Here is a 15,407-nt window from a genome sequence, read left to right as displayed (position 1 = left end):
CATTCAGACTGGCTCGTATCCTTCAATAGTCACATATGGCTGTTTGGAGCTGTGAATAAGAACCAGTTAAAAATACAAGGGAAAAACAGCACTGAGTGTCTGGCACTTATATCTGTAAACTTGTAAATAAATATTGACACAAATCTTAAGAAAATAAGGATAGAAAATAAGAAATAGAAAAAAAGATAGAAAATAAGATAAGAAAAGGAGGGTCTATACATAGCTTTATTACTCTTTACATGTCAGATGTTTCAAATATTGGAAGGTTTAACTTTCTGAATCCCAAATTTCTCAAGTGGAGTTACTTAGAAAAAATATTTTTTCTTCCATGCGCAGAATTTATCCTTTGTAGTATAGAAGATCAGCCTATGATCCAGTAGTATTCTCCAGTGTCAGCTGGAGTCAATATATACAAGGAAAGATTTTTTTTGTGTAGATAATCTGGAATTTTTCTGGTATTTTGTAGACTTTCTATCTCAAAAAATGGAATCTGGAAACAAAACAAAACAAAAACGATTGCTGGAAATGCCTTTTAATAATTAACTAGGTAAGACTGATGTTCATTAAGCAGATACAAAATTACACACCAAATACTTTTTTTGTCTTAAAATTAGATCTAATCCTAAATGTACTGTTGATCTGACCTGAACAGTTTACAGCAAAAAAAGTGATATAGTTTAAACTAAGCTAAATATTATGGAGTTAGGCTTATGTAATAAGTGATGCATCCTGGGTTGATTATGATGTTAAATTGTATCCCCATTCATCCACCTAGCCCAGACATTGGTTTTGTATTCTTAAAATTTCATCTAAGAGTAAAAGTGAGTGGAGAAGAAGCACAGAGTCTGTTATCAGAGACTGTACTTGCTCCCCCCCGCATCCTGGGATGGGGTTTTGACTACAGCACAGACAGACAAGACAAGAGACAGATCACCTTGGCTTTCCAACTAGCTGGAGCAGAGAGGTCTTCCTGGACTGTTTTTTTCCCTTTTCTTTGAAACCGATTGAACCTGCTCTGGACTGGGGACTCAGGGAAGCACCAGGAGCTTGCACCCATGGACTACCGGGAGCCTAGCCTGGGCAGTGGCATTTTCCAGCGCCAGAGGGACTGATAACAGAGTGAACACACACAGGAAAAAAGACCCTCTTAATTTTGTCGTCTCTTCAGAGTGGTGAGAGGTTTTGTAATTTGATAATGTTCATTCTTGTGCTGGGTAGTGCTGTGCCTGTTAAATAAAGAGGGTTTTTTCCACTTCTCTCAGAGAAATCTCTTCCCGAATCAGTTGGGGGGTGGGAGAAAGGGGCCATGTGGGTTTGCTTCCCAGGTGGGGGCACCCCATTGGAGGTTTTCTCCCAAATTTGCCCTAAACTAGGACATGATGATAAGTGGAAAATTAAATCTCAAGAAACTAAAAGTAACAGCTTTTATTCAAATTATGTTTAAAGAAAAATTTATTAATTCAACAGGCAAAATAAAGGGTGTACTCTGTTGCGAAACTACTACTTACAATACAAATCAGGTTTTTTTAACTCCTCTTTTTAAACACCAAAGCTTTTTAAAAAAATATTTAATTAAAAATTCCAAATTTAATGAACTCTTATATAACATTTTCCCTTAATTCAAGGTCTGAATCTTCATCACTGAAGAGAAGTACTCTTCCAAACAGCAACTATGTGGCAAAAAACACAGAATACACTAATTCATCCAAGGAAAAAAAAGTATTTCTGTACATCCTCAACAAGGCAAAAACTAGGCAGGGAGAACCTTATATAGAAAGGATAAGGCTACATCTGTTTTTGGAATTAATTGAAACTACAGTTTTAAGTATTGTAAAATATTTTTTTTACTTGTTTTCTTAAGCAGAGCAAAAGTAAATCACTGTCTCTGGACTTTACCTGCACAACTTCATAACCAAGTAACTGAAGATGTCTCTGTTTAATAGCTTCTTCTCCCAACAGATTTTGACTATGAGCACAAAATCTATTTTGACCATCAACACACAGGGCAATTCTAAAATTAAGCAGAAGTGTAATATAAAACAAAACAAAAACAAACGAACAAAAATAAATAGGAAAAAAAGAAACCCACCAACAAACCCACAACAATCACTTATTTGAATCATCACAACTACTGCAGTTCCTAAGAAGCATGAGACAATACCTCTCTCTTACACCTCATTGAATCAAATGTAGGATGGGGTGTTGCAATCCTCCTCCTGGAGGGACCCCTCTGTCCCACCTCCCGTGGTGAGAGCCTGCTCGTCTCAGGGCACAGGCGGCGGAGGGGGTCCTGGAGTGGATACAACACGGACTCAAAGTATCTAGACACAGGAGGCTCAAACTTGCTGGAGTAATCCCGGGTTTATTGTCTGTCGTCCATCCGGGGCAAGAGAGAGACCAAAATGCCCTGGGTCTTACTTCTTATACCAGGGGGCAGGGGTGATTAGGGGATGCAGGGAGGTCACAGCCAATGGGAAGGGGGAAGGGAAAGAAGGTTTTCAGGTAGGAACTAACTACACAAACCAGAGGTGAGTTTTACCCTTGGGAGATACCAAGATTTTTAGATGCACTACAACAATGGGGGTTAACTAGTTCATGATAATTTAAATCACTCAATTTAAGGGTGAGAGGTGGAACCCTGAAACTGATCTGAAAAGCTATTTTATTTGCTCTGAACAAAAATTACCATACAACTTAATGAGAGTTTGATACTTTTAATGCTATGATTAGTAAGCTGTTTTGAATACTTCTAGAAGGAAAAATGTAAAAAAACTCACCTCAGCTAGAAAACATTTCAGCAGCTAAATTTATTTAACTTACTAATTTACCTGTTAAATCCATTAGAGTTTAAGCTGAGTTTAAGCTACATCTGTTTGAAGTTAAACCTGTACGTATGGTTGGCAGTATAGATTGTAACTATTTTTTCTTCTGAGTGATAAAAATCCCATTAATTTAAACCAAAGTTTGTATATCTATTGTTAAAAAGTAGCTTAAATTTTTAGTATGTTGAGAATATTTTGACTTTATTTACTTTATGGAAGCTATTACTTAAAAAAAAAAAAATTAAAGCTCCTTCTTAAGCATTTAAGCATGGGCTCTTCGAAAAAACCTGTATTAGTCTCTCATTATTCACCTGAAGATGTCCTGGTTTCAGCTTAAACCACAACAGAAGGTAATGCTGGAGAAAGCCTAATCTCTTCAAAGACTTCTGCTTTATTCACAGCAGTGCATTTGCAAATATCACACCCCAGGTTGCTTAACTTTGTATCCAAGGCTTCACAAATTTAAATATAAATTTAAACACCTATGCATTTCTCAATTAAAAAAAGCCAGCATCTGTAGCAAATAACCTTATTATGAATAATTCCTTGCAGAAGTAAATTTGTGAACTCAAACTGGCTTAAACTCTGTTAAATTTGTGCAAATACACTCAGTTAGAATTTAGTTTTAATTTGAAAATTAATTACAGAATATAAAAATAGATTTCTATAATCTAAATAAGGATCACTTGATTTTGTCACTGGGTAAACCAGTGACCAGACCAACCATCTGACACTGTATAGTCAGGTGGCAAAACAATGAGCAAAAAACAGATTGTTAATTTTGTCCTTTTGCCAGTGGTTTCAGTGTGAGATCTGAACTTTGTTGAAGTCAATGGCAAAGCTACAAATAACTTGATTGCCAGGTTTTCGCCCTAGCTGCTCTTTGTTAATGTAAATCAACATTTTACCAGTGGTTTCTTTTATTGTCTTACTGTCTGTGCACCTCTTCAAGTTGGGCCGCAGGCAATACAAAACCTTCTTCATCTAATTTAATCTCAGTATCTTGTGTAGATGAAAAAATAAGTGACATTAAAAGTCATTTCTTATAATAAACTTTCTACTGTAATTCTCATCCTCTCACAGTTGTTATATTAAATAAATATATTACTATCACTTTTTTGGGTTTTTTTTTGGAATCACAGGCTGGCAAAAGTTGTAGAGACTTAACATGAGTGACTTGCAATTCGTAACATTTCAGCCTTCCATAATGCTCACAAGCAAAGTAGTAATCCAAGTCCACTAAAAACTGTAATGCAGTTAAATGGCACTTTGCTATGGTAGCTAGGGTCTCTGGAATTTTGATGGCTTTGGGGAGAGACACACTCTCTGCCTCTGCTAACTTCAACATCCTCATGAAAGCTGACATACAGAATAACTCTGAAATGAAAAAAAAAAATTAATTTTTTTAAATCCCTCTGACATCCATGGTGTCCAAGACTCCCTTTCCTCAACATCTTATTGTAATAAATGGAGATGATTTGTGCTAAATTGTAAATACTTGAAAAGTTATTATTATAAAGCAATAAAGGGAATCAGTGTTACAAGGCAGATGGATACCTTTACAGATGTTGCATGTAAAAATAGGATACAGGATGTAGTTTTAAGATAAGTAACATCCCAAGACAAAATCGACCTTGAGATGGACAAAGTTGAAATAACTTTAAGCATAAGGCCTGAAATGATAAAACGTAAGACTAATTAGTAGAACATAATGCTTACTTACATCACACAACACTTAGTATGTACACACAACCTGTAAGGTTATCCAGAGGACAACAAGGATGAGTGTAAATCTTCATCCAAAGACCATCCAAAGAAAGAAGACTGAAGACCCCCTAGCAACAAGTGAGGCCATGAAGAATAGTGATGTAATTTTTAAGAATTGGAAGTAGGAGGAAATTTACAGGAAACATTAATGAATATGTATAAGCATATAGTATGTAAGTTTAGCTTGAATTGCTTTATTTCATACATGAGGTAGGGTGAGAAGCCCTTCTCTGTACCCCAATTGGTTTCATATGTGAGGTGGGGTGAGAAGCCCTCCCCGTACCCCCGTCGATTTTGCTTATGCTTTAATCATACTCAATTACTGGCAAACTGTATTCACATACACATACATACACACAAACACACATACATATATATATCTCTGAATGTATTGGCTAAATTGTACTCTTTTACTAAATTGTATTCCTTTTATACCAAATTACTATTCAATTCACTAAATTGTATTCTTCTATTATATTGTATTCTTGTATTCAATTCACTAATTTGGTTTTGGGGTTTTTTTGTTTTTTTTTTTTTTTTGTTATTAAATTGCTGCTAACTCAATAGACCTAGTTGTCTAACTCTAATTTTATTTGTAACATTATTATCATCCACCTCTCCTGGGCATGTGCCTTTCCTCATCACTGCCTTCTGTGTTTCCTGCTGCACACAACAGTTTATTTTGCTCACTCCTGTCTTACAACCCACAAATCCCATTGACTCTGTTGCTAACAGCTCTTGCTGAGGGAAGAGGAGCCAAGCTGAGCAGGGCAGCCAGCTGACCACTTTCCTTTCCCTAGTCACCACTAAAGCACGGAGATCAGGCAAGTGGCATTGCCTGATTTTGTTTTACATTATACAAATTGTTTAACAGATAAAGAGCTGATAATAAAAATACAGAATACAAGCAGCTGTTAGCAGCTGTTTTCAATGCAGAGTGGCTGCGTAAATACCAATTAATGCTGTGCTTTTCTCTCCATTTTCCTTTCTCTGACTTTATGAATTATTTACTTAAAGTTCCCAAACTTCAGATCTTTTATAGAAATTTGTATCCCAGTTTACTTTTTCTGCATTTGCAGAACTTAGAATGCCCACAAAGGAAATGAATGCTTTGGCACCATATACAGATTAAATTACTAATCCAAAGAAATTATACTTACCAACTACATAGAAATAGGGTGTTGATACCTCTGATGCAAAATATATTCTTTTTTTCAGTAAATAAAGTAATCCTGTCTTCACCCTTTTAAAGAGGTGAACGTCAGGAGAACTGTGAGGTGTGGGACATGCCTTTACTTGGTACTTTGAAAGGCGTTTCAGACACTAAGTAAAGACAGAAAACCAAATTGAAAGAGGGAGATGACATTTTTGTAATTACCTCATATTAACATAGCAAAATGTATTCTGTGCATTTCAAAGCCAAGTCTATTGAGAGACCTACAGTCTGAGGTCTGATCTGCTAGAAACTTAAAATCACCAAACAACCATCCAAACATCCTCAGGAAGCTCCAATGCTGTATTGTGTGCATGAAAAATGCACAGCTGTTTCCATTCATACAAATATACCAAGTCATTCAGTCAGATAGAAATGTTCCATATTTTGAGCAAGGAAAGTTGGTTTGTCCAATTCCAAAGCTTTTTATGGGAAATACACTCAACTAAGTATAAACAGGGCTCTGATGACCTTATCTGGTTTGACATGTACTGTATGTCATAAAATGGGCACTCCAGGGTGACAGTGAGAAAAAGATGGGTTAGCTGGGACATAACAATTCTGTTCAAACCAGGTGGCTGAGCTGAAACAACAACACACAGGTTTTCGGGTGTACCTTCAACAAAGTATCTTTACACAAGCTATATGCAGAAGTTAGGAAAAGCTATTCAGTATAGTGTGCAGAAAAGCTACTTAATCATTAAAATTCTCAGTAATTGCTTAAATTAACAGAAAGATAAGTATGAAATAACATAGGTAGAAAAATGAGAAAATTATTTGCAAAAATATCAACACAACCATACAAAACTAGCAAGATCTTAGTTAAAACTGTCATTTTCTTTCACCAAAAAATGAGGATCCAAAAGATGCAGGACGGTCTACATAGCAGAATAAATTTGAGTTGAGGTCTTAGATAAATACCACCTTCTTATAACCACTTTTCTCCAAGTTATAACCCCAGTATGTCATTCTTTCACACCTGTTTTTTTCTTTTTTTAATCTGCAATTTGTGGATAATACCTAATAATTTCTGGGGCTTTGTCTGCTTTGTAAAAATCAACTCCTTTAGGTATTTCATGTTGTTGAAAAATCGAGTGATCAAAATTTCTAATCACTTAAAAAACTTTAGCTTAGTTTTATTAGTAGAGCAACCTTAGCTGAAATCTTAAGTCGGTCACCTTTCTGGTATAGCTTACATCTCTCTACAATGATCCTAAAAATGCTATAGTATCAAATAGAGAGTAACTCAAAATGATGTGTTGTTCATAACAGATTTGTGTCCAAAAAGCACTGAAATATGCAATAATTAGAGCCAAGAACAGGCTATCACATGGAGGACGTTCTAGCATCCTGAATAAAAGAAAGGACAAACATGGGGAACACCAGGTCTCTGTTTTTCAGAAAACCATAAGGATTAACTGAAATAATTCTTTTAAGGGAATTCAGGTCTGTTTTAAAACTGTACAGTGCAATTTTCAAATTCAACTAAATGACATAACATGAAAGACAATGGCAACTGTGACAAGGAAGCAACAGCCTTTGGCCTGATCACTACTGTCCAGTCACTTTGATCAGATCACTGTTGATTTGACAAATTAAAGTGATAAAAAATAGCTGTTTGACAAGAGATAAACTACTTAACAAAGAAACATGGAACATCTCAGGAGAAATTCTGTTCCATACCTTGAAGCTTTTGCAGAAAATAAGGACTAAATATTTTTGGCAGAAAATTTATTGGATAACATTGAATAAGGACACACAAGTGTAACAAGTTCAACAAGGTGTGAGGCTCAAAGTGCTTCAGGTGGCTATGCAGCACAGTTTCAAGCTTCCTAAACAAGGAAGAAGCACTTGGAGTTAGATAGTTAAGAGTCCCAAATGAGACAATATACACAGCAATCTGGTCAGTGGTGTCAGTATTGGAAATGAAACCTTCTGTTACTGTCAAAGATGGGCTTTGAAAGGATCATCTTTTTGCAGCAATAATACATGACCTTGCTGACTGAGGGTGCATGGTGAGGATGGACCTGGGGACATGTCTTTCCAGTGCCTCTGTAAAAATTTGCAATTTTTGCCCAAAGTATAGGAAAGCTTCCAGTACATTTACCAGTTCATGATCTGTGAAATAGGGAACATACTTCACTGAATGTTTACACAGAGCAGTGACTAAGGGAACTGCCCCAGTCTGACAAAGAATCACCAGTGAATTCAGTATTACATTTGAAAAGCTTGGACTTAGCTCAGAAACTTTGTGTAAAATGACATTGTTCAGTCTGTTTAGCAAGTTTGGGCATTGTTTCCCTTCCCTCACAGTTACCTGCAGTATCTCATAAACCATCATTAATTTCCCTGGGACTCCACCTCTCAATGTCTCTTTCTTGCATGTAGTTCACAATTTGTTCCAGCATCACACAACTTGGGCCTTCTAACTCAAGCAAACTCTCTCCAAGAGCACAAAGATTTTCAGCAGTCAGCTGTCCCCTGCCAAGCCGCTCTCTGCTCTCTGAAAGCAGGCTTGTCATCAGCGTGCTCTGAGGATCTTTACATAGCTTTATCAAAGCCTGCAATGCATTCAGCAGCCCCATGTTTGACAGTTTTGAGGATTCAAATTCAAACTGTAAGCATAATGCTCTGAAAACTTCATTCTCTAACAGTTCAGGGTTTTTAAGACTGTTGTCATCCATCTCAACTTCAGAAATCCTCTGCAGGGCTCCTGAGGCCATAGTATCAGACATGACATCTAAAGAGCTAAGAAAGTAAAAATGTCTTTTGATATACAAAGGTTGTTAAACTTCTTGAAAAATAATTGTTCATCCATCCACACATTATTTGATTTAGTACAGTCTCTGATATTGCCACAAAAATGCATAGTTTCATTAACAGAAAGTGGCTCCATCTGCAGTTGTGTTTTTTCCTACAAAACATATACTGAGATTTATCTTTGACACACAGCATCCTTATGGCCACGGAGCTACAGTTTTGGGGTTTTCGCTGCCCACTGATGAAATTCAACCTCTTGCTTAGGGTCATCAAAGCAGACCTGCTTTCTGATGTGCTGGATGAATACAGTTGGAAACTTTTTCGGCTAATCAAAGCTACATTGAATCAAGTGAGATCTGAAATGATACCTAGGGGAAGAAAAAAAGATATGTAGTCTGGAAAACAGCACCAGGGTCACTAAAATGCAGGAAAAAAAACCCAACCCAAATCCTTTTGGTGGCTGGAAAGATGGGTACGATCCCTTTCCCACAACCACAAGCACGAAGCAATGAAGAGAGTAGAAATGCCGGGAGCTGCGAGCCCTATGTGATAGGCTGCCCCGTGTTCCCGCAAGGACACTGTGAGACGAACAGGGGACGGACACGAACGTTCCCTCGTGCAGGAGCCGCGGGGCGCCACTTTGCCCACCACTCCCGCGGCCAGGGCGGCACCGGCGGGGCCCCTCCATCCCCAGCCGCCCCAGCACCTCCTGCTGCTTCCGCGGGCCAGGGCCGCGCTGCTCCAACCCGGGAGACACCCGGCCATTCCGGGTCAGCCGCAGCGGCCTCACCTCGGCAGCCATCTCGGGAAGCGCGGCGCCTGCTGGGACCTTCCGATGCCTTCGCTCGCCCCTCCCGGCTCGCCCCTCTCCGCTCCGCCCCGGTCCTGCCTCCTCATCGCGCTGCCGCAGCCGCTGTTTCCGGCCCGGCCCGGCGCGGCGTTGCCCGGGCAGTCGCGGAGCGAGGACTGGCGGTGGTACTTTGCTTCGGGATTCGTACCCGTCCGTACCCGTGCCCGTGTTCGTGTACACCGCGTCCTCCACAGCAAGTACTCCCTTTCCCCGCGCTGGGGCGACAACGGGGTTGGGCGGAGCAGGTGCGCGGGACCGAGGGTTTGTATTTTTCTTTTATATTTGTCTTGGTCCCAGAATGCTTCTGAGCAAGCCGCAAGCTGTTGAAAAACTGTCTTGAGAATGGCTTAATGGCTCAAGGCACGGTCCCACAACCGGGCTTAAAGCCACAGAGCGCGTGAAGCTCTTCTGGTTAATGATAGAAAGAAGACGTTCTTCTGAGTTTCAGAAGGGTGAAACTCCTCCATGTGTGCAGTTCAGATTGAATGAGGATCTAAAGAGTTTATCCATCTACTGATTACAAAATTTACAGTGTATATACTGAAGTTTCTTGCCTTTTTTCATCCGGCCTGTGATAGTTTATATTTGACAGAGCAGGTCCATGATGTGTGCGATCTGGCCCTGCCATGCAGCTGCGGCACTGCTGAGGCAGCACTTCAGCGGCATTCCTGGATGCCTTGTCTGCTCCTACACTGTTGGCTTAGGGAGCTAAGCTTATGGACTCCCTGCTAATCTTCTGTGGACTATTAGCTTTCTGACTTTTCCAAGTGTTGAATCAGATGAGCCGTAGTTTGGAATTTCATCCTTCGTTTCTTTTCTGGTTTGATCCAGCAAATCACAGGTTGTTTCCCAGCTTAAACGTTTTTTGATGTGTGTTTATCAGCACAACAACATGTTAAGGGTTGCTGGTGTGGAAGTACTATTAAAGTTACAAGGATTCTTCAGAAAGCTCTTGCTCAAGAATTATCTTTTCCCTCCCTATTTATTCCAGTTAAACTTGTATCACATAAGTGGAAGTGGTGTAGTGTCTTTGAAGAGTGTCTAAAACACCAAAGCAAGAGCGGTGTGAACAGCATGCTCGTCTGAACGTAATGCTCATGTGCCTGGTCTATGGTTGTTCATCTGCAGGTAGGCAGGACTGATTTTTCTCTCTTTGAGCAGGCATCACTTAGCAGACTGCACAAAGATCTTATGATTGATAACAAAGAGAAGACATGTTCACAGAGTGAAACTCTTCAACTTGTGCGGTTTAGATCAAATCATGATCAAAGGAATTATTGGTCTGTTGTTGACATAATTAACTTTTAGGGAATTAAGTAAATTAGTCAGTTAATTGAATTAAATATATAAGATAAATAGCAGCAGTGCAACAGATATAATACTAGGCATCTGGAAAATGTTAATGAATGCCACAAATATTTAAATGGCTTTCTGTATTTAATACCAAGGAATTGTCTAATTGTGTTCTCTCTCATTACCACAAGGATTAATTCACACTGTTGCATACATAGGCAGTAACCAGTCTCAGGAGGTCTGCATGTGCATCTCCAGCATCATCAACTCTTCTGTCTGTATTGGTTCACTTATTTCCACATGCTGTGTATGGGGAGGTGTGGTTGCTTCAGATTTTTGTGTCTCTATGCAATCTACTGTCCATTCATTAGTAGAAAAAACCTCTCTCCCAGTTCACATATATGTGAATATATGTGTGTGTATGGCTACTTTTTGCACCCTTTATTGTTCCTATACTACCCGGAGTAAAACTAGTAGAAAGCTCACAATGTCTCACAGGAATCATGTCTGCTCTGCCTAACCTAGGCAGAGATCATAGCTCTGTTAGGGCAACATCTGACCACGTCAGACCACATCGTGGCTGCTGTTTCTTCTGTTGCCCTCTCCATTGCCCCTGCTGCTGCAAATTTTTCTCAATATTAACAATATATTTGCTGCAAATTCTTCTCAATATTTTCTTAAATATTAACAGCTTCCCAAACTGACTCTTGTTCTAACAGACTCTTGTTGGTAATGCCTGGCTTACAGTATTGGCAGCTTACACCTCAGCTTTTCTTGTATAGAAGGTTTCTGTGCTATGGTGTGGTCTTAGTGGGAATTACTGATTATCTTTCTCCCTTTCTGAGGAGAAAAAGATGAGAAAAAGTGTAGCAATAAAAGCACCACTTTGTCTTTATTGGTTTATTAATTTTATCCATTTGTGGTCAGGTGATGCCACCTGCTGACAAAGAGGTGAAAACACAGCACAAGACCAGGATGAATCTGTATTACTAAAGGGATCTGAGGGTATTTAAACTGTATTTACACTATTTTATATGAATTATCATTTTGTTGTATGCACCTTCTGGGCACATATGCGCATGAAACCAGTTATGTAAATAAATTTATTTAAAGGTGACCATTAAGGCAATTACTAATAACTTTAGGTAATATATGTAAGTAATTTAAAATTAAAACTAAAAGAGAAAATATAGTAGAAGAAAATACGATGAAAACCTAAAAATTTTCTAGTAATTACATTTTTCATGAAATGATACAGGCACTCTTAAGAACCTATCACTTAGTTTTGCTACTTTTGATGTATACTTATACTTTTAAAAAAAATTATTTTAGGGAAAACCTTGTGCAGTACTGTGGGGAGAAATATCCTGACATTTCATTGGAATATAGTATTATACAGTTGAACTATGTATGTTTTCCCTTGAGAGATAGAGAAAAAAGAGATGCCTCAAATTATGTAGCGACAGGTTTCCATAACTCAGCGTGTCTGGTTAGGACACTAAATGTTTTCTGTAGTTGAAACTTTGTAGAAGCAGTAGGTGAAGTACAACAAACTGGGCCCAGGCATGGGAGAGGTATCTCAGACTGGAAACTGAAAATTCCTCAGTACTAATTCTAGGTATTTGAGTTCTACTGCACCTCCTTAGCAATGTTAAAATATAGACAGAAAATTAATTGCAATATCCACTCTAAAGACATTCTGCTGTTCTCTCTTATTTACTGCTGCCTGAAGTTATGTGTGTGGTTTTCTCAGTGTCAGAATAATGGAAGAAAACTTCTTGCATTCAAATTTTCATGAGACAAATTTTCATGGATAAGGATATGCATTTCATTCATCCTGCTGCTTGTGAGGGACTTCGTGACACCATGGAAGATTTCACTTAGATTGTTTCTTACATTTAGGAGGAAAAAAAACCCCAAAGAGTCAGTTCTGTAATTCACAGAATCACAGAATAGTCTGCATTGGAAAGGGACCTAGAAGTATCATCAAGTCCAACTCCTCCAAAGTGAATCACCATTGTGGGGGTCAAAACCAACACCTTGGTGTTATTAGCATCATGTTCTGGCCAACTGAGCTAACCTCAGAGTCAGGTTGCACTTGTGTAAGGAGCTCCTTTCTGAAATACAAAATTAAGTCAGTGTTTGTGGTCCAAAATACATAGTGGACAATAAATTGTAAAGTCATTGCAGCAAAAAATACTGTTTTCAGAAAAGTAGAAACTGAGAATTTAAATTTTTTTCCTCAGGCTTTGTAGTTTGACTTTACCAGGTCTATGTTTTGTTTTGTTTCAAAGACAGCTCAGAAAAGTGAACAAAGCAATTGCTAACTTGCAATGGAAAATATATAATATAATAAAAATAGTATATATTTTAATTTTAAAAGTTTTCATGTTGTATTGTTTACAAACTAGATTCTTTATCAGAGATATTGTAGCATTACTGCAGCATCAAGGCAGTACAGCACATGGGACCAACACCTTTGGTCCTTTGCAACCTGATCTATAAAGCTTGTTTATGAGAAATGTCTTCACTTCAGAGTAGGTACCTCATTTCCAAGTTGAACACCAATGCTGCTATCTTTATCTCTTTTTAGTCTCATAAATAAAGTAAAATCTTACTCTTCTGCTTATGAGAAATTCACTTTTTAAATTTTTTTTCCCTGCAGTGTCTCTAAAAAAAAATGTGTTGTGAGTCAAAAAGGTTTTTGCTCCTCTATGCAACCCAAAAGGGGCAGGCAAAAGCCATAGCTGAGGAAATACGCCAGCAAGCATGTGCCCATGGACTTGAAGCCGATATGCACTGTATAAGTGAAATGGAAAAGGTGAGATACTCCGTGTTATTTTGAAAAATATGTATTGGGGAACTGAATTCTTCTTCACATGCTAGAGTGGTGGCTCTTGGTAATCATGACAGCTAGCAAATGCACCCACCTAAAAAGCACCATTTAGTGTCAAATTTTTGTTCTTTGTGAATCAGTAATTTCAACCAATATTCACAGTTGCTTAATAGTCTTCTGCCAAAGATACATCTTGTGATTTTTCTTATTAGAACTGTAAATTAATATGTCTTTATCTCTCATGTAGCAATGATTTGGTGACTTCTTGAAAATTTTTTATGTATGTAGTAGTGAATTAATTCTGTATTTACAGGTCAGGTCTGCTGTTACTAGAAATTATGCTCTTTTTTCTTGGTTGGTTGGTTGGTTTTGGTTTGTTTTTTTCTGGTTTCTTTTGTTTGATTTTTTTGTGGTTTTTTTTTTTGTGGGGTTTTTTTGTTTGTTGGGGTTTTTTTGGGTTTTATTTTGTTGTTGTTGGTGGTGGTGGTTGGTTGGTTTGGTTGGTTTTTTTCTATTTCTTTTTCTATTTCTAGTTGCCTTGATGTCCTGTGTTCTGTTAGCTGTGAGCTCCAGCATGGCCTGGAGTTTTTGCAGGTCTTCTTGTGTTGCTTAGCATATACTCTCATTTCAATTCCCACAGGACTCATTTCAAGTTAAGTTCTAGAACAAAATAAAAATCTTGGCTGAAACAAGGAAGTGGCTTTTTATTAGTTGCTGCTATCCAAGAGTAAGAATGTGAAAGTTTAGTTCTTTAACTAAAAGCATTATGGACTGTAATTTCCTTCACGAAGTACTCTCAACTGTATGCCCTCAAACGAAAACATATAAAAAACAAACAATCAAAACTTGATAGCCTGGTAATTCATATGAGATGATGAGAAAATAACATCTGAAAGAGTTTTTTTCATGCACTTGAAAGTGTGAGACATTTTGAATGAATGTGCAGTAAGTATATAGTTGACTGTTAGAAAGAGACTTTTATGCAGCCAGCAGGGAATGTGAAGATTCTCCTTATATTGTTGCATTTAATTTCTTCTGCATTTGACAGGTTTGTAGATGAGTTTCAGGAACGTGATAGTCAGAACATTCCTAGCTCTGTTATTGGCCTGCCACTTCAGTAAATGTATTTTGCCAAATTTGGCAAGACAATTCATAGCTGCAAATTAATTATGGGCATTGAGGAAAATGCAATTTCTGCAGCTTTGTAAATATATTCATGTATAAGCTTCTGTCAGTTACAAGCATATAAGCTTGTCACATATAAGCTACTTGTCAGTTACAGAGTCTGTCTTTATGTAGCTTTTGGGTATTTTCAGACCTTGTGGAGGTCTGTGGATGGTGGTTACAGAGGCAGTAATAGTAATGTGATTTTTTGTCACCTTACTGAATGGTCAAATACTACTCAGATCTCAGGAATACTGGCTGTTTTCAAGTAGTGTTTCTCACCTACAATCCCAGGAGTGAGATAAGGTCATAAATCTTTAGTTGGTTATGGTGATTATGTTTTATGAAGACTGAAATGAGGTGGAAGTGAGGTACGAGCAGTAAAAAATGGGAGGCTAAAGGCACATCATCTTGGGTCACAGTGTATGTAATCAGCCTTGGATGAGTTATCTGAATAAGTACATTTGTCATATTCTGGATGAGACAAGCCTGGTTGTCTGGTCCTGTCCTCTTCTTTCAGCAACCATGCACATCTTGAGCAGGCTGCTCACAGCTCTTGTGTGGCATTGCTGTTCTCAGTTGAGGAGAACATTTGAAGGAAAGAAAAAGAATGAGACAAACCTGAAACACAAAAGACATAGGGAAAAGTGGAAGGCAGAGTGAAAAACTGTGTAATTGTGTTAGGTTCTTGCTGGTCCGGTG

The 15,407-nt window shown here is 38.1% G+C and overlaps 2 protein-coding genes across 4 annotated transcripts in view; one reads left to right on the top strand and one right to left on the bottom strand.

Annotated features, from left to right (window-relative positions):
- Positions 1-202: 202 nt before the first annotated feature.
- FASTKD3 (FAST kinase domains 3) lies at positions 203-9,364 on the bottom strand. The gene is given in 12 exon segments (XM_033519335.1): positions 203-490; positions 1,897-2,011; positions 3,755-3,824; positions 5,750-5,914; positions 6,302-6,385; positions 7,486-7,745; positions 7,747-7,801; positions 7,804-8,146; positions 8,148-8,560; positions 8,563-8,706; positions 8,709-8,909; positions 9,211-9,364. Coding segments are annotated over 12 exon segments (2,133 nt in total). The 3' UTR covers positions 203-361.
- Positions 9,365-9,458: 94 nt separating this feature from the next.
- The window catches only part of MTRR (5-methyltetrahydrofolate-homocysteine methyltransferase reductase), a 39,650-nt gene continuing 33,701 nt past the window's right edge, over positions 9,459-15,407 (top strand). The window contains exons 1-3 of one of the 3 annotated variants that reach the window (XM_015618630.3): positions 9,459-9,657; positions 10,404-10,540; positions 13,371-13,526. In XM_015618630.3, coding sequence (XP_015474116.1) covers positions 13,386-13,526 — 141 coding nt within the window. In that variant the 5' untranslated portion in view covers positions 9,459-9,657; positions 10,404-10,540; positions 13,371-13,385. Of the gene's footprint in view, positions 9,674-10,403; positions 10,541-13,370; positions 13,527-15,407 lie in introns of all 3 variants that reach the window. The other 2 variants (XM_015618629.3, XM_015618631.3) reach the window with 2 other exon arrangements.

Source organism: Parus major, chromosome 2 (assembly GCF_001522545.3).
Source record: "Parus major isolate Abel chromosome 2, Parus_major1.1, whole genome shotgun sequence".
Lineage (NCBI taxonomy): Eukaryota > Metazoa > Chordata > Aves > Passeriformes > Paridae > Parus > Parus major.
The sequence above is the reverse complement of the archived record's forward strand: the minus strand, read 5'-3'. Positions and strand labels throughout refer to the sequence as shown.